This window comes from Agelaius phoeniceus, chromosome 6 (assembly GCF_051311805.1).
Source record: "Agelaius phoeniceus isolate bAgePho1 chromosome 6, bAgePho1.hap1, whole genome shotgun sequence".
Taxonomy (NCBI): domain Eukaryota; kingdom Metazoa; phylum Chordata; class Aves; order Passeriformes; family Icteridae; genus Agelaius; species Agelaius phoeniceus.
Genome location: NC_135270.1, coordinates 43,547,878 through 43,567,877, shown reverse-complemented (window position 1 = coordinate 43,567,877; position 20,000 = coordinate 43,547,878). Strand labels below are relative to the sequence as shown.

Below are 20,000 nucleotides of genomic sequence, written 5' to 3'. Positions count from 1 at the left end.
TTGACTGTTAAGCAAATGTTTCTTCAGGGCAGATAAACAGGTTTCTTGCCCCCTGTATCATTTCGATTAAGTCTTCCGGGGATCTAGAGATCTAAGGGTATCTAGGCTTGTCTGCAATAAGATGAACAGGGGGCAATTTCTATCCCTGAACTGGTTTCTTTTGCATTACATAAAATACCGGGGGGGTTTTAGATCCACAGCTGTCATTGCTGTCACTTAGAATAATTCCTTATGTATACATTCGTGTCTACAGGTGGTGTCTGCAAGCTACCTCAGTCAGAACAAGTCCAGTGACAGCTCCTGTTTTTTTATATGAAGTTTTTCTACCAAAGTTCCACAAGAAATCACTTTTGGAAGGGGGCCACGAAGTCTAAGCCAGCCTGCTATAGTGTTTCAAGCCAGCCTGGAGAATCCTGAAGAGACCAGAGTTAGGGAATCACCTTCACACTGTCTGTTTTGAAAGAGATGCAAGTGTTCAGACACAGATTGTATGCACATGAGATTCAGGTCTTAGATTCAACTGTCAATAAGAGTTAAGTGGCAGTAAGACCCTGCCAAATGGTCCTCACATGGTATTTAGTCTCAAAGAGGACATGATTTTCAGCCTCAGAGTACACCAAAAACAAAGGCTTCAAAAGGACTCTACATAGAGTACTGCCTCTGATTCCAAGGACCAAGACCAAAGTAATATCTCAAGATACTGGGATTTGATTCTGACCCATATAAAATCTGAAAACTTCTGATCTGCAGGGAAATATTTTCTGCTGCCCTTGTCTTGGCTATTGCACAGCAGGTTCATAGTGATGTGTATCATATCTCACAGCTGCAGCAGTGAGTTCAGTAACCTTTACATTACTAGACCATGGCACTGAGGGTGATAGAAGGCCAAATTTGGCAGAAACTCAAGAGCTTTAAAAGCTACACATTATCAGAGCAACAAAAAGAAGACTGTGCTGGGTTAGGTCATTTAATTTTCAGTCTGCTGTAAAAGGGATCAGGCAAGGCAGAAGGCAGCGACCTGTCAACAGAAAAGGATGAAGCAATTTCAAATGAGCCCAATTAAAAAAAAAAAACCCCAACAATAAGTTTAAAAAAGAAATCTGAAGCCACACACTAGAAAACACAAGCAAGATAATCTGGATCTTTTCTCTCCACAATGTACATATTTAAATACAAGATCTTGGCATGGGGCCAGAATTCTGACTTGGCTGGTGAAGTGTAAAGGCAAACATATCTGCTCAGCCAAGCCAGCACTACTGGATTTTGATAAGCTGGCTCAGATTGCTTTAGTGCTCCAGAGCAGAATGGGCTGAGTGAGTGCTTTGATACTGCCTGTATGGCAGACACTATGCACTGAGAATGCAGACAATAAGACAGACAAAGAAAATGAGAAGCCCCATAAACCTGCTACTTTTCCTTCTTATTACGATGGAATGAGTTAAGTTTATGCAAAAAGGACCTGCTTATTCCTCCTCCTCCTGGCAATTCTGTACACCAGCACCTCTGAGAGCAGAAGAACTCAAAATCTGGAAGTGCAGATTTCATCAGCAAAGACCATCTGGGAGACTTATTTTTACATATAATCAAGCTAACTTTTATTCTCAATGTCATAGTAATTCCCTAGAAAATAATCAGATTTCAGTGGCTTATGTGGTCTACCCTCCAATGCAGGAGGAGTAGGGTGCAATGAAAGATACTGGGGAAATTTACAAGAATGTCTGGTAGTTTAGGAGAGAACCTTCAGCAGATTTTCAGAGAATCACATTATTTTGCACAGCAGATATTCAAACGTCTGTAGGCACTTCTATCTGCCAACTGTAATGCTTAGCAGGATTTTCAAAAGCAAGTAATTTTTACAAATCCAGTTTGTACCTGTTTGTAGCATTAGATTTCTAACTGTGTCAGGAAGGAGGTATTTTTAGTCTGGAAATGTTGCTGTACAGCACTATGAAATTTCATGCTAAACATGCTGTTTTACCAAATTTCTACTCCAACTTTGATTTTTCCACTGGCAGCACAAGCTGAAAGTATTGCTCGTACAATTTCTAGCTGCTGCAGTTATTGTGATTTTTTAAAGAAAAATTTACAAGAGAAGGAGTCTGATAAAGACATCCTTTTGTCCTTCAAATGAAATACATGACAATCAGAATATAAATTCAAAAAAAGAAGTCTTTACATGTTAGTGAAGCTTTAATGAAGTGACTTCATTTATTTGCATATCAGTTGCAATAACTTTGCCCTTGTGTCCATGGTCCTATTAATTTCATGCCTCACTTTCATTACAATCACTGTGCTGGCATTTTATTACTATTTTTATTTAAACTCTCAGTACCCCCATTGTTTGCTTTTTTACTTCACAATCTAGTTATATTTTGACTGATTTTCCTCCAGATGGGGAGTAGAAAAATTCATAGAAATCTGTGAAAAAAGAGATGGGAAGTAGGCTGAGCTACCTGTTACCAACAGTCTGTGTCACTGCCTTCACTGTCATCAGAGGGCAGTCAAGAGTATGGGTGGAAGTTCCCAGCTACAATGCAATGCCAATCTCAGGTTACAGCAAGACCAAGTTCTACTTGATGCAGGTACACCATGACAAATTGAAAAGAAATGTGAAAGCACTAGCCTTGGGTGAATTTTTATGTTATTATTGTATTACTCAAATGGCTTCAGGAAATTAGAAACAGAACATTTGTAGTACTTTCTTGGTATTTTTTGTAAGAAAAAAAACCCCATCATCCCAAATAAAACAAAGCAAAAACAAACAAAACAAAGCCAAATGAAAGGACCCCCTCAAACTATTTATATGTTTCACTTTGAAAGACAAAAATTCTAACCAAAATTCCTCTTTCTCTTTTAAATGTACACAGAAATTCGATGATGTCTGTTCTCTATTATAGAAATGCTTAACTCATGGCAAGCCTCAAAAAAGAAGACTTGAAAAAGCCTGTAAGAAATAAAGTAGACTGCAGTTGCCTGCTGGATACCACATAAAATATCTCACCAGAAAGAAAAGCCATCAATTTATCAAAATGTATCTGAAAGGGAGAAGTTGAGTCAGTTCCACATGGCCAGTCCTTCTGACTCTTTAATGGATACATTTTGAAGCATCACTGCAGATAACAAGGCAAGAATTACTACTAATTTTGTTATGTTAAAACTATGTTTTGGTGCTCCCCAATTTCTTTGGGGTCACAGGAAACAAAATTAGTATAAACACATTACCATGTTAACTGTACTCAAAATCCCATGGACAAATGTATCCCTTAACATACATCTTCAGAGTATTAAGAAAGATTAAACATCACTAATAACTTATTTTTATTTCACTTTTCTCTTCTGTTTTCAAATGTTCACGCTCTCCACTTCATAAATCTTCATTATTTGTCACACTCCATATTGATTTTTTTTTTCTTAAAGTGTTAGTAAAGTAACATCTAGAAATATGTGAACTATTAGCTGGAATCACTTTCAGAAAGTTTGCCTCTCCATGCGAACAACTTTATATAAAGCAAATAGTGACTACATATTGGTGGTTTGCTGTTGCCAAGTCCATGGGATCTGATGCTTGGCTGTATAGTTTCTTATTTTATATACAGTGTATATATACATGAGTGCGTATATATACACATATACACACACATATATACATATATAATTATATATGTATACATTCACACACATATAAAATATATGTATGCATTGTTTTTTGCAAATGAAATCAGAAAGCAAGCAAAACACGACTGACCTGACTTACCTGTACTGGGTTCACAGTCAATGAAATCTTCATCATCACTGGAACATTCAGCTGATGAAACGATGTCATCTGTTGTCTGGCATGTGAAGCAAAGGAACAAAAGAAAACAAAAGTAAGATATTTGCAAGTCAAGAAGCTATTACAGAGGCAGCTAAATATCCAAGGGAAAAAAAGAGGTTTCACAAATCTAACTTTTAAATTATTTAAGTTGTACCAAGCACTCCATATATATGCCCGTGTAAATGTGTCCTCCACTGAGTTGGTCTCCTGTCAGAGTAACAGTGCCTATCCTGTGCTGCTGAATATTTCAGGTGTGCACAGGTGCTGTGCACCTGCTGGGCTCTTTAGGGCAGCAAGGGGATCACACTGGTGCTGTTGAACGAGGTACAGTGGGCTGCAAAGCCTGCTTGGCTGGCAAACTGCCGTCAACAGCCACTGTAGATGTGTCTGCTGGGAGGAGGCTGGGCTCCTCCATAAATACCAGTATCATGCAGGGCCAGCCAGAAGGCACTTCCTGAGAGACTTACCATGTGAGGCATGCTCAGACTGAACATGCTTTCTGCAAAGGAAATATACAGTATAGACCCAGATAATACACACTGCTCAGCTAGCAGGACTCTTTGCTGTGCCTGATGCACCACCCTGAGGCAGACATAATTCCTGCTCTGTTAATGCACCTCTTGGGCTGGGAATAGGGTGTTCACCCAGACAGTAAATATCTGTGCAACTCACTTGTTGCATGATGAGGAACTGCTGCATGTGTCAGGAATGCCCAACATGCAACCTCATCTCCTTGCTTAGCAAGTGAACAGGGATGTGGATGCAACTAGGCTGACCAGATGTAAAGTCTGATTCTGAAAGGGTTAAACCGAAGGGTAACCATTCACAAACATTACAGGTTTCATCACATTCCTTTGCATTTCCAGCTGGGGATATTTTCTTCTTTTTTTTTTTTTTTTTAGTTTTCATTTTTTATATTTTTTCTTTCTGTGTGTGTACTGCTCTAATTAATGAACAGCATGTACTGCAGCATGTTAGAGAGAGACGTGTACTGGTGTCTCTTCCCAGCAGCATCTCCTGCCTGTAATTGCTGCAATTAGTTGAATTAGTAATGCAGACCATTAGGGAGAGCCTGTGGCAGCCTCTGGACACAGGTTGTAATGTTCCTGTGCACAATACAAAATTACCCCAGCTCAGCAGCATTGGCTCAACTGCGGCTTCTGGTGAAACTGTCTCCCTTAACAGCTCTTCCTTGCAGAGAGCTGCCTATTCTGCCAAGCAGTAGGATCAGTGGGATGACTCCTGAAACAAAACAACTGAAATGCTCCTCACCAGGCAGGAAGCATTGCTGAACTCGGGAGCAGGACAGCTGCACTTCAGTACTCTAGGTGAATATTTCTGGGAATCTCACATCTCAACAAGACTTTCAAATCCTTATCCCTGATAAAGACTCTCCAGCTTTAAATAAGGTCTCCTTTACATTTTTATATCTGCTATGGCTGCCTCCAACATGTTCCTTCTTCCCTTTACAAAAGAGTTCTGAGGACTGTGCCCTTTCTTCAGCCTCGTGTGCTCCCAGCACTATGAAATACCTCTGATCCCTGCTAGAAGTTCCTTACCCTCCCCATCTCTGTTTGTATTTGAGCTAAGGGGAAAAAAGAGAACCAAGAAGTCAGTCAGAAAGATCAGATTGAACCTAATGATCCTTCAGTCAAGATTTCAGTGGCTTAGATTAAGCCAAGAAAGAAAAACAGGAGAGGTCAGTTGCGAGTAAAAATTATAAAAATAGAGTATCTGTGAAAAAGCCAGTCATGAAGTATTTTATGCGTTAGTGATACCCAGCATGGACATTTGGCAATGTTTTGTGGAATGCTATCTTGCAGTAGTTTCATGCTTAAATACTTTCATTAAATACTTCTACAATCTTGCTTCCATGGGGAGTCAAGATTAAAAGGAACTGAAGGTAATATGTTCCTGCCTTACATGTCAAGGTAATTTTTTTAAGATCTTCTTTTAGTCATAGAAAGTGGAAGAATTCTATTGAAATCTTGCTGACTTCTCTTAAGACAAGCTGTCTTTAAAATTTTGTCTGCTCAGTAAGGGAACAAGAAAGGAGGAATGCACAAAACAGAAATAAAGAAATTTACTTTTTTAAATTCTCCTAGTCCTGTCACATATATTTTAGAAAGTATTATTTATCCCCAGAAACTTTATAACTAATACAGTAATCACATCCTCCAACACTGAAATGCAGCTGTCCCTGGGTAAAAAGATATTAGTTTTTAATTGCACCAATGTAAAGTAATTTAGTACAATTAGTAAACAAGGCTATACTGCTAGAAATTTTTAAGCAGGGGAAATGTAGTTATAGAAACTGGAGATTCATACTGTAGTTGTCTAAGGGTAAGGATGACACTGTGAATAAAGAATAAATTAAGGACAGTACTGTGAATAAAGAATTAACTACCCATCACTACTAGAAGACCTTGCTCAGACAGTGCTAAACCCCTGGCAACTGGTTTTGCTTTCCAGGTTAAATTTAGATCATGTGGATTTTGGTCTTCGTTTAACACCTGACAATTCACACTTCTCATAGAAAAACAGTGATGATTTGCTCCAGTAGGAAATAAACATAAAAATGATGACAATGTGTTGTTGTCACTTATCAGCTGCTATACCTATTTGATTACCCACTTACTTGCTCAGATCTAAAGGCTTCATGCAACATTAACATGGAATCAAATAAAATTGAACTGACAATGTGATTTAGTATTTGTAAAGAATAAGGAGTTCCTTTATAACTATTTTTCCCTCTTGCTTATTAGGGGCATCATATGAAACCAGGAAGGTAACAAGGCATTTTTTTTTTAACTGGACACCTCCTTGCAACAGGAAGCTGGTAGATAATAAAAGTTTAGAGCATTTTGGAAGTGATCAGCCAAACTGAGGGTCAAAACATCCTTCCAGACCTATTAATTACCCTATATCTAGTTTGGGAAGTCCCTGTACCACAAACTGAAAAGTCATGAAGCCTGGCCCTTGTTCCTTTCCTGTTCAATTTCCCTTCTCATAAGCAAGTTAAGGTAGTACATGCAACACATTTATGCTGCACTCTGATATGTGTACTAGATTTCCTGCTATAAAATCCTCTTGCAGCTTGTGTTGGTTCTGAACAGAGAAGGGCACAGTAAGCCAGACTCAGACAAAATGCAAATATGTGATGTGCAATACTAATCAACCCTGTCAACTTCAACCTCTATTTGCACTTTTTCATGACTGGTTCTATACATGATTTTATCAATTAATCTCCATCTTTCCTCTCCATCTCTATTACTTACTATTTCACCAGATACTCTATTTTTTTTTTGCTTGGTGATTGCTCTTTATTCCATCCTGTTGATTTTTGTGTGCATAAAAATGAGGGTTAGAAAAAGAAAAAAACCTCTGGAAGTGGTGTTAGATTTAAGTCAAGGTCATTAACGAGATCTCGACAAACCACAGAAAAGATAAGTACACTAATCTGTCTTGCCATTTCCTATCTTGTATTTTTAATCTCAGTACTTTCCATCACAATTCATCACTAACTGATTTTCTAGTCCCACCACATATTGGTTTTCCATACACCTTCCTCTCAGATACCAACATCTGAATCATCCCAAAGGAATAAAGCTATTTCAGGGAGAAAGAACAGCAAATTCCTGACCACAGGAACAGGGTCAACAAAACATCCAGAAGGCCATTACTTCTTGTAACAGGAATTTGTGCCTTTCAAGACCTTCCTGGAGCTGGGAATTTTCACTGGATGTTTATTAAACTTGCTGGTTCCACGAGACAGGAGAGGCTACTGAGCAGAGACCCTGGAAATCAATCCCCTAAGATAATTTCTTCACATCAGAAACAGCTCACTGTGAGGCAGTTAGCAAAAACACAACCCCATTTCTGGTCACTTTTCCTCATTTTTGAAATGGTTCTCATTACACTCACCCACTGGCCCCAGGGAAAGTAAGTGGATTAATGCTTTAGTGTCTGCCCAGTGATCTAGGGATAGTAAATGCTAAACATTCTTATGTACAGGCAAAAGGATAGTAATGAAACTTCTCCATATGCTGTGATGGAAATGATGTTTGTGTTTTCATTGGAAAGAACATGAGAGAGAAAATATTTTTCTCTTCCCTATATTAGCTAAATTCTATATTAAAAATAATAAGTCACACTATACTATTTTAAAATATGTATTTCATTTCTAAAGAATCCCAGCTTTGAAATTACTTGGCCTGTATTAAAGGCCATAAAACTAAAGATAGGTATTATAATAACTTTCAATAAAATTTCTCTCTGGCAGGAACCCTTTTTATTCCTTCCTCTGAAAGATTTTTTATGGGATTTATATTATTATTTTTTCTCTCCCTCTCTCTAGTGTTTAATGAAATTGCTTTGGAATAAAACCAGGGTAGGAGAAAGTGCTAAACTCTGAGTCCACCCCAGAGGATTTATGGGCGTACTTACCTTCAAATTCTTTCTATTTCACTGAATTGGCTCCCCATTCCTTTCCATGAGTTATTAGTTCTGTAATCACCTCCTCCTAATTATTCACTCTAAGGGCCTCTTCAATCTTGACATGGTGATAGTTCTATAATCTTTGTTCATTACACTGTATGTACTGGTGTGGGATATGTAGTGCAAGGAAATTTGGCATGGTGTGGCAAGACCTGCTCAAGATGACTCCATTCCTGTCCAATGTTTAAATTTCCCAAAGCCCTAATTTATGTATCAGATCCATAACCCTTGCTCCTTTGTTCTACACAAAATGGCAGGTGCTGAATCTTCCTTTTCCCAATTGCAAAGTTTTTTTTGACACCTTGCTGTTTGGGTACACCACTATTTAAGAAATATTAAGAATGCTGGATAAAATAAGCTCTGTCACAGAACAGCTTTATGAAATTATAAAAAAACACACCCAGGAATGATGGAGTTCTCCCTTCTAGAGGGAGAGAAAAGACAAAGACCCATAAATTCAACCCTTAGACAAATTCCCGCAGAATTACACATTTGGCAGTTGCTTGACTTGATAAAGTAGGATTCAATTTTCCTGCTTGCCTTTTTCTTGAAATTCTTCTGCACACTATACATGTTACTTCCAATTCAACACCATTATTTGAAAGGCAACACTTAAGGCTTTGTTGTGAGAGAAGTGTAAATCTATTTGCCACTGAGGAACCACAATTTACAGTACTTGAACTATGACCATCAAAAAATGCTAGGCACAAATATCTTCCCAAGAGTGGAGAAATACAGTTGTATTAACCTGGGCACTGCATTTGCCTTTCACACCTAAAATATACAGAGATGAAAGTCAACAAAACTTTTCCTAAGTACAAGCACTTGACCCCCTCCATTGCTTCTATACTGCTGTATTTTCTATAGATCTCAAATTTATTATGGTCTATGGACTACATATTTTCCTCTATGCCTAACAGCATAGAGTATAAATGCTCCCTTTAGAATAGCTAAAAGTTAGTGATGCTGTCCAGTCTTCTAGAAATCAAGAAGTTTCTTGGCAAAGAATAGGCTCAAGTCATTTGCTGTCGTGCCAAAAGAAGATGGCAGATGAAGTGTTTGTCTCATTAGGAGCCATTTCTAGTTTGAATACCTCCACCTTTTGTACTTTGGCAACTGGGCTTTTTAAAGAACTTTTCGTATTCTGTTCGCACTATTCAATTAAATGAGAATCCTTCATCTGTCCTTTCTACACTTTACATTTGTTTCTCACTTTTTAATTAATCTTTATTTGCAAAATACCCTGGAGGTCACTACAGCATAGCAGACCTGAGAGACTCAGTCTGGACAAACTCAAACTACTACATACAGATAGCAATAATCTGCATACAAATGGGAAAAATTAGAAATGTTGCAAAAATCATAATGAAGTATTACAAAAGAAGCTGCAATCTGGGACTGTATAAACTTTTTAGGGGAGTCTTAGGTCTCCTGTCTTTTGCTAAAGTATATATAAATCTTCTCATTACCTGATAGAACAACATGTATTTTCTTATCATGGGACAGACACAGCCACAAATACGTGCAAGCCCTTTGCACCCCCACATAGTAATGCTGAGGTTCTGTCTGCCTCTGCAGAGGCAATGCATCAGAGAACATGAAACTAATCATTTTTCCTCATACAGCTAATTTGAGTTAAATAAAACCAAGAGGACCAAATCCTCTGTTTGTTTAAATTGGCATGGATTTCAACCAGACTGCAACAACCTACAGCAAGAGAGAATGGCTCACTACATTTAGTTTTGGACAATTCAATGCCAAAAGATTAGGAGTAATTTTAGTCAATTCAGAGAAGAGCCACTGAAAAGAGAAAAGAACTTGACAGATGTATGAATGAGACAGGTTTAGTAAAACTAAACATCAGAACTTGATTTAACAAGGACTTAAGGTATGATAAATTTTTACAGGTGTCACAAAGGACATCAGGAAGAATGATGAACTATTTAGAGTGCTTCAAAAAAGGATAAAATTAAGAGAAAAAAAGGTGTTATTTTAACTAAGAAAAATCTCAGTAGTGATCTTAACCAGCTATGGAGAAGTCTCCAAGAAATATCAGAAACCATTAGCACTGAGGTCAAGCAGTAATGAATACCATTAGTGTATATGCTCTAATAGGCAAGAGCTTGCTCCATCTATCTTCAGTCCAATCTAATCACTCTAAATCAAGTCCATATTTGCATCTTCTCTGTCACTATGTAATATATAAACACATTACACATTTCTCTGTCATTGCAAAGCAGGCAGCAAAGCTATCCAGCACAGCCTTTCAGTTTGCTGTGCTCAGAGCCAGAATCACAGAATATTCTGAGTTGGAAGGGACCCACAAGGATCATCAAAGTCCAACTCCTGGTTCTGCACAGGACAGCCCCAAGGATAACACCATGTGCCCAAGGATAACACCCCATGCCCTTTGTCCAAATGTTTCTTGACATTCTTCTTCATGCTGTGACCACTTTCCCTGGGGAGCCTTTTCCAGGCCCAGCCACCCTCTGAGTAAAGAACTGCTTCCTGATAGCCAACCTAAACCTCCCCTGACACAACTTGAGGCCACTCCCTTGGGTCCTGTCACTGGGGCTGGTGTGTTACCCACCAAGAGGCTGGTGGGTATCCAGCAGGCATGTACCCCTTCAACAGTAGCCCAGCAGAAGTGCATCTCCTGGCTGCATGTTCCTGGCTGGATATAAAACCTGATTTGCTGTCAAATTATAGCATTAGGCTGGGATAATGAGAGAGCAACCCCTCAACAAAATCAGCCATTTGTCCACTACTGTGGCAGATAACAGATTAAGGAACTAGGAAGTTAAGTAAGAGAAAGCAAAAAATAATCTTCCAAACTGTATGTCAATCTAGATTCATGAGCAGTCATGATTAAAAAGAGCTTTGAAAGCTTGAATTATTCCTTTGAAAGCCAAAAGCCTGTCTCACTAAAATCAATAGTTCATTAAGACTGTAAAGTCTGACTCTTCTGGACCAAGTTTGATGCCAAATTTCAGAGTCTTTGTTCTGTGCCTGAGCTGTGGAAAGTCAACAGGGAAAAATCATGTTTCTGCCTTTTGTCTCTGTCTGTTGGCAGTGGGAAGGGTGATGATGTTGTGAGGCAGTGTGAGCAGAGAGAGAAAGAGAAGGGAGGGCAAAGAGGGGAGAAAAGAAAGTGGGGAGGATTAATTCATCTGTTGTTCAAGGCACCCTGACAGGGGAAAGAGAAGTATTGAACCACAGCAGCTTAACCCAACTTCAATGTACCTTCCCAAAAGCATAAGGAATGTAATTCTTCATGGTGTTCTGCTGATAAGCAAATCCTCCTAAATCCTTTCAATTTATTTCTTGGCCTGAAGAAATTACATACTATTTAGGAGCTAAATAAATAAATAAAATTTCATTTCCATGAATCTAGATTGGCTGTTTATTGATTACATAGGCCCACAGAGCCACTTGCTTTTCTATTTCTTTCCTTTCCTAACAGAACAGACTCCTTTTGACTTGAACTAGGAAAGCATCAACTGGCAAGCCTTTTCCAGACTATTCAATGTAACCTTCAAGATTTGCAAGAGCTTTAAACTGGGCTGTAAAATACCATTTTTTGGTTTTAATACAAAAGATAGAGTCTTCTCTCACACCAAAGCTGATTCTCCCCTCTTATCAACCAATTTCTCCTTTCCATGTGAATTTTCCTTCTTCCAAACGAGTACCTTTAAGATGAAAGTTGTGTGTTTATACACTGAAGACTCTTGGAAGAACCCCACAGGAGGAATATTGACACTGATTATACTTTTCATAATTTGATGAAGGAGCCTGTGCTCCTTCCCTATTATATTTTTATTTCCTATTGAAAGAAACTGTTACTTGAAACAGAAACCATTAGTCCTCTGTTGTATAACCAGTTATGCAGATGGTGCAGGTGAAAACTCCCTAAGAAAGGTACAGAAGGTATTCCCATCATGAACTTAAGTAACTAAAATGCTTAATGCTAAAATCAAGCCACTACAACTGATCCCATGACAACTCCCACTCTAAAGTCAGTGAGAGCTGCAGGAAGAACAATTTGCTGAAATTCAAACACTGCTCATGAATGTGACTTTCTGAATATTACATTAATCTACACAATCGTGTTTCCCAATTCTTGTCCAAAAGTCTTCAAGTGGAAGACATTTCTTTTAGGAAATGGTCTGAAAATAGATACAGTGTGTTCTGCCCTGTGCCATTATCCCACTGAGAAGAACCAACAATCATCTGAACACAGAGAGCAGCATAAACTTCAACTTCCTGCTCTTTTCAGCATCTGCTTAAAGCAGGACACAGGAAGCAAAAGCTGAATAAAGATTCTTATCAATATGTAGGAAAAAGCCAGACTATTGACAGAATTTAGCATCCTGCTGGTGTGGGCTCTAGTCCCTTAGGTACACATTCTAATATGTTAAATGGCCACAGAAATAATTTTATTAATATGGTGGGCTACGAACTACATTTGCTGAAAAAAAAAAAGTTACATACTTCACCAGCAAAAGGGCAGGGCAGATCACTGGGATGCAGTTACTTTTTGAATTGCCCCAGGCCAAATTGCCAAGGACATTGAATCAGAGCCCACGTGTTACTTGATTTTATTTTCCTGATATTGTCATAAATTTGCTATCTGATGTCAGCAAAATTGCCCCCTTTCCTTGTGCTTCTGTTTATATTGCCATAAAATGGAGAGAAAACAGTTTCTCTGCTTGCTTGACGTACAACCATAACTTTAGTAAACATTTTACATTCTCAAAGCAAAGCCTAAGTACAGAAAACTCCTTTACCTTTAGTAAAGGGAAGCCTACGTTTCAGAAAGTTAGAGACTCAAATGATGTGAGATGAATCAGCTGCCCTTTGAAGACTCAGCCTCTAGTAAGAGTAAATGGGTTTTTCTTTGCGTGCTAGCTGGCACTTAATAACTGTGTCAGAAGAATATTTTTCATTTACACTTTGCTCTTTTGCTGGAAATCAATATGTCGTTTGCTGGCATTTTCTCCTGGACATCTTTATTTAGCTTGTCTTTTTTCCTCAGAGGGGAGGGAGTTGTATTTGATTTTGTTCTGTTATTGATTGGATCACTCTGAGCAAGAAATAAATAACTAAGCACAGCACAGTAGCTTTAATGACAATCTCTTAAGCCTCAAAATCTGCACATTGTGTTGCACTCTCCCCTAACACAAGATTCAAAAGAAACAAATCTGTAAAGTACAGTTACTGTATAGAAAAGAGGTAGTCACACGTCCAATTTAACTGGCATTTCTACTTATGTGATCACTTAATAAAACCATACAAGTTCTGCTTCTATTAAAGCAGCACTACTTTTCCTGTAGCACCTCTGCTGGGATCTCATAATCTCTTGCAAATGAGGTTTAACGAGAAATTAAAGATAAGGGAGATCTTCTCCCAGCAGACATGTTCTCTGGAGAAAGAGGAGCCTGTTCACACACTAAGCACTGCTGGCAGTGCAGCCTGGTCCCTGAGGTAGAGCAGGCCAGCGAGTGCTGGCAGAGGGGCAGTCACTGTGCCCCGGCTGCACCGAGCAGCACCAGCCCCAGTGATCCTGCCAGCATCCAGCGGGAAGGGGTGGGCAAGCCAGCCCCAGGGGCTGCACTGTAATTGCCCATCATATTTTTTTTTTAAACTGAGGAGTTCTTTATCTCCTCCCCTGTGTCTCTCTTAATTTCTCTTACTCATTATTACATTGACCACAAACAGTTGGCAGACACAGCTGTAAAATTCATAAAGGAGAAAATACCCTAGTACAGGTCCAAACTGTGGCACTTAAAATCTAATGTGACAGGGAATGTTATTCATAAAGTAACAATAAACGTAAAGACTCTGAATAAATGTGCCTTAAAACAACTTCTGCAATTATTATAAGTACCTCTGAGTGCAGTAAGATAAACAACTATCTTTGAATATTCACATTAATGTGCTAGACTATTCTTGCCAGACAAATATTCCTCTTGCTCTCCAAACATTAACCCACACTTAGAAAATGGCATTTAAATACTGTTACTCACAGGATTCACACATTAGCTCACAAGGGGAAGGCAGTTCCCACACATTTAAATGCAGAATAAACATAAAGTAGAAGAAATAAATGCAGAATAAATCCTGGCCAATTAGGTACCAACCAGCACCTAGAAATGCTCCCTGAATAGCGTTAGAGAGTACAACATTTAACAAAGGAAAATAGCCACTAAATACCTATATGTAAGCACATATGCAACATACATGCTAAAAAAGGCTATGAATGGTTTTAATTTACAAACAATAAGAAGTTTATAAACACAAAAGTGGCTGTGGAAGAACTCATATTTCCCAGGAACATTGACAGCCTCTTAATCACAACCCCATCCTTCCTCTCTTAATATAGGATGTAAATGATTATCAGCACTAGTACAGAGACATCTGTTTACTCAAAAGGCATATATTACCATTAACCTATTAACATACTGACATTATCACAGTCAAATCTAATAAAAATTAAGTTAAACAGTTCTAGACAATATTTCACCCAGAAATACAACTGCTAAATAGCTAATGTTTAAAAATCATACTTTTCTATCACTGCCTTTTTTTCCCATTTGAAATATGAGTAAACGAACACCTTTACTGGAGGGACAGGGAACTGACTTCACACCACATGTTAGCAAAAAACACGTAACAAAAGAGTAAACAGAGAAATGAAATCATTACCACTACCACGGGATCATGGGGGAAAACTTAGGAAAGTTAGAGCCAGAAATTGGTCTAATCATAACTTTATCAAGGAAAGAGATCTGCTCCCATCAAACATATACCCATCAGCTTAAAAAACATACTTGGTCCATCAAATACTGATGAAACCAGGTAAATTTCAGCCTCATGAGGTGTGGAACATGACAAATGGCTCCTGAGCATTAAATCTGAAGTGAACTTCACTTAAACGGCACATGAAGTGGTCCAAGCTGCAAATGGTTGTTATGCAAGAAAATTTTGCTGTTGGGTAAGGCAGACTCGCATGCTTAGCAAGCCTGACAAACACTTATCACCGCTGGGTTTCTCAGCAGCCCCTGCCTAATCAGAACATTTGCCCTGAGAAGGATAAGAAGGCCATTTTCCTTGCTTATTTATTTAGTTTTCTAGTGAGTTTGATTAACTGTGGTAAAGACAAATCAATCTTTTGTGTTTGTGTAAAATGGAAAAAGGAACTAAGCTAGCTTTAATGGCCCCAGAGATGCTCAGCTGGAAGGCACTTACTGAGCAGAGAGCTAGACAAAGGAATTCAGGCTTTAAACACCATCAAGAACTGGCTGACATCATCTATACTTCTACCTGCTTAAAGAGAAAACAACAAACCCACTCCACACAAAGTGAAGAGGCTTTCTTTTTCTCTGCAATTCTCTATAAAGGCATGAAGTATTACAAAGTTCTTCCTTGAGTCCTTCAGATCTCCATGGTGTAATTTGGGTGATACTAGGAAACAAGTATCCAAAGGTACATCATCAGAAGGACAGAGGATTTGAAGCTCTAAATCCATAAGAATACTTTCACTGTCAGTAAACTTGCTTCTCAACTCAGTTTTGTGGCAATTTTGCATTTTTGACATCAATAACCTCTTGGCAAGTACTGAAAGATAGCATGAAATTCATGCCCACTATGAAATGAAGAAGCTTCTGCATAAAGAATTTGAATGAGACACTTACCAGTTCAAAGTAGAACTCTGAGAAATTTTTCCTCTCATATATTCTGATTATAGTGTTGACAACAGTGGAAATCACAAAAGAAATGATGCCATTTGAATGCAATGCCCATTAAAAGGGTTTAGTAATACAAATAAACACCCAGGTCTTCCAGACTACGGAGAGCCAAGTTTTAGCCCATGGAGGATTTAACCTTAGTCTCAGCAAGACATAGAAAAGGACAGCTTGACCAGGATGGAGCCAAAATGTAGCAAGAGACCCCATATTCAAGATATTCCAGACCCTAAATAGACAGACAAAAGTGCATGCTTGGGTTTCTTGATACATCAGTTTCTGCTTTTTCATAAGAATTAAAAAAGCAGAAAGAATCAGAACTTTTGTTCTAAGAAAAAACTTCATCTTCCATTGCTGTAACACCTAAAGCAACAGCTTTGGGATGATGGTATGTTTCTGGTCTCTCCTGGGAGGAAACAAATTCAGCATCCCTTAAAATTCCCTTTTCAATTGTGTCATTATTGTAGCTTCACTTGTACCAGTAATAGCCACTGAATTTAAAAGGTGGTACCTCTGCATTTTCAGATGTAGGCTCGACTCACACTAAAGAGATTACTGGCATTACAGACATGAGGGCATACCCAGGCTGGTAGAGCTCCTCCTTTTAGGTCCAGCAATGCTGACTGAAGAAGGCCTTCTGCCAGCAGAGTTACACCACCCATGAGTGTTTCAAACTCAGCTGACAATAATTGGCATAGTTATGTCCATATCAGGATTTTGACTGGCAACAGCAAGTAAAATCAAAGCACGTGCATTTCTGCACTGTGGGACATGCAGTGAAGTTGCTAGAACTCCAGAGTATGACACTGTATTCCTCTGAAATGCTTGAGGATGGAAAAAGTGTTTCTAAGAAATCCTGTAATTGAGTCCAATTACCAGCAGCTGTTACTAAATGTCTCACAGTTATTAGCAGACTTCAGTCAGGAATTTGCAAGTAAAAGACTGCAGTCAGTGAGATTTCTTTCGATTTAGAAATCTTAGGTGAGAGGTGTCCATTATTTTCACCAAGTCTGACTGCCCATTTTACACAACTGTGAAATTACACAGAAGAGCTGAGTGCCAGGATGCCTCTGCCACTGATTTGCAATGACCCTTTACAGGGCTGTTAATATGTCAGCACACCATGGCTTAATTTTTAAGATAGTGAAGATACGCATGTATCTCTTGGAAGCAAATGTTTATAAATTGCTCTGACAGTACCTTGAGGACAGTGCTGTGTCAAGCATCTGAAGAAAGATTATAGAATTCTGAAATTGTTTGGGTTGGAAAACATTAAAATCACTGAGTCCAACCATTAACCTAACACTGCCAATTCCATCACTAAACCATGTCCATACATGCCACATCTTTTCAATACCTCCAGGAATGGTGAGTCAATCTCTTCCCTGGGCAGCCTAGCCTGATTACATCCAGTTCTTTATATTTTGTGAGCAGAAAGACTCACACTGTCAAAATGGAACTCCCATATGGACTGTAACAAACTGTTATGCAGGGCTGAGGTAGGAGGGACATAAGAAACATTCTGCTCTCTTTAATGTTTCAGTAATGAAATAAAATATTGGAGGTGACTGCACAGTTCCTACAAAGGGAAGTTCCTGCAGACAGGAATTTCTTGCAAATTCTTCTCATCAGTGGGAAAAGCCTGCAGTGCACATCTATAGAAGTAACTGGCAGCAGAGCTTAACACCAAAGGCAAATGACCCTCAGAAAAAGAATCCTGCCATGGTGCACCACCAGTACTCATCAGACCACAAGCTCTAACACAGCTTTTCCAACAGGTGCAGAGTAAAGCTCTGTAACCTCTCTACCAGGCAGCTTTGAATCTTAGCACCTCACAGGTAGTGGAACAAATTACCTGTCTGGTCCCAGGACATCCCTTTTACCTAAGTCTCCCACTTACACAGAATGTGCAATTGATCGAAACAAATAATACAATCTGACACCATGGAGCGCTTGACAGCTGTCAACTCATTAAGTTCTATTCACTGGCTTCCCACCTCCTTGCCAATGTATTACATAAATTGCATTTTAGCTGGCAGCCTTTTCCTTTGCCTGAAACCATTTTGTACTGAGCATATTTAAGTTCATTGTTTTTTTTAAAAATGAATTTATTCTCTTCCCTTTGGTAATTTGCCTTGCCTTGCAACAGTTTGAATGGGCTGCAGGATACTGTTTCATTATCAAGCTGCAACTGGAAATGAATATTTTATAGCAGCTGAACAGAGGTTTGGCTGTAAATGACTATATCCTAATTACACAAAACAAAAGGAAGACAGAAAGAAAAATGAATTTAATTAATGAAATATTGATGTAATTTACAGACAAAGGCCTTCCCATTTAGAAGGGAATTCCTGCACTGTGAATTTTATAAAGAGCTGGAGGTTCACTGCCTCCTTCTTGATTTATCTAGTTATGTGTCTCATATTTAATTTTTGCTTCTTTCAGGCTCTTTAAAATGCCTGAAGATATGTCTGGTATCTGTCCACACTAAGTCACAGATGTAAGAGCTTCAAATGCAAATATATACTGTTAGTGACTGTTATAAAAACATGTAAAAGCAGAGCAGAAGTGCAGTCATGCTAGCTCAAACTCCACTGCAGTCCTGACTCCTGCCGCTGGCATTAGACATTTATGATTGCTGATAGATAAAGGATAAACACAAGAGAAACCTGCAGAAGTACTTTTCTCTCACATATGCTAGTTGGAGTGGCAAGCATCAGTTAGGAAGTGGTTATACCTGCAACTATGTGCTGTATAGATTTTGTATTTCATGGTTCTTAATGGGCTTTTCGACCACATGCTGACATATTAGCTTTTAAAATCTATTTATATTTTTTTTTCTATAATATCATATGGCAGTCAGTTCCACATTTTGTAAAAAAGCAGTTCCTCCAGTTTGATTTCCGCCTGCTTCTCTCTTATTTCACTCCTCAACCTTTGTTTGATGAGAAACTGTGAGCAGTCATTGCCTAGTCACAATTTCTCGGATACATTTTGATTTTAAAGACCTCTGTTATTACCACTTGGTTACCAATCTTTCATCATGAAGAATGTCAGCCTATTTAACCTCTCCTCATGTGGAAACCGTTGCATATCCTGCAGCTTTTTATTCATCATAGATCAGTTTTTGAGAGCTGATAGCCAAGTAAGTGCAATGCACAAGGCAAGGCACAACACAGCTTTACACAGTGGCACAATAATAGTTTAGATTTTTTTTTTTCTCAAAATATTTCTAAATTTTTGCTTGCCATCTCGAATGCAAATTCATGTCCAAAAGTAACCAAATCAGGTCATTTGTTAGCATACAAACTAATTTTTAATGTTCTATGTGGTTGAGATTTATAAATCAGTGCCAAATAATGCATATTTTTTTTCTGTTCTGGCCTCAGTTTCTGAAATTTTTGAATTAAAGCCCCTATATCTGAAGTGACTTATTGATTCCTGAAATGCTTCAGAATGACATCTGTTGAACTGTATATGGAGTGTGATCTACAAAGAACTAATAAAGCTTTGAAAAGGATGCTGCATTTTTCAGCCATTCCAAGTCCAACAAGCTGACACCTTGCTGAGGTCACAGAAGGCACCTGAGAAGGCTGCAGGGATGCCTGACAGCTTCACTGAGTCAGGAGGCAGAAGGAGAGCATTGCGATGCATAATCATTTAAAATGATTGGACTGGAGCAAGCCACACAGAACAGTAACAGGCAGAAGACTCAGTATCACAAACAGAAATGTGGAATGTATTATACATTCCAGAAGTGAGGACCCACTGTAGAATCTCCTCCAACTTGTTTCCTTATCTCTTTTTGATGGTAAATGGTCTTTATTATCATGCATGTTGTAAAGTGAATTAAGCTTAAATATAATGTCAAAATGCTGCCTGAATAAAATGAGAAGATGAGAATAGACCTGGGCTTTAGAGAAAATCACACGTAGCTGTACTTT

General features: G+C 38.5%; 1 protein-coding gene across 20 annotated transcripts in view; it reads right to left on the bottom strand.

Moving 5' to 3' along the window:
- NRXN3 (neurexin 3) overlaps positions 1-20,000 on the bottom strand; it is an 868,815-nt gene that overhangs the window by 34,241 nt on the left and 814,574 nt on the right. For 13 of the 20 annotated variants that reach the window (XM_077180566.1, XM_077180571.1, XM_077180573.1 and 10 more), the window contains one exon: positions 3,755-3,830. In XM_077180566.1, coding sequence (XP_077036681.1) covers positions 3,755-3,830 — 76 coding nt within the window. Of the gene's footprint in view, positions 1-3,745; positions 3,831-20,000 lie in introns of all 20 variants that reach the window. The other 7 variants (XM_077180570.1, XM_077180572.1, XM_077180574.1 and 4 more) reach the window with 1 other exon arrangement.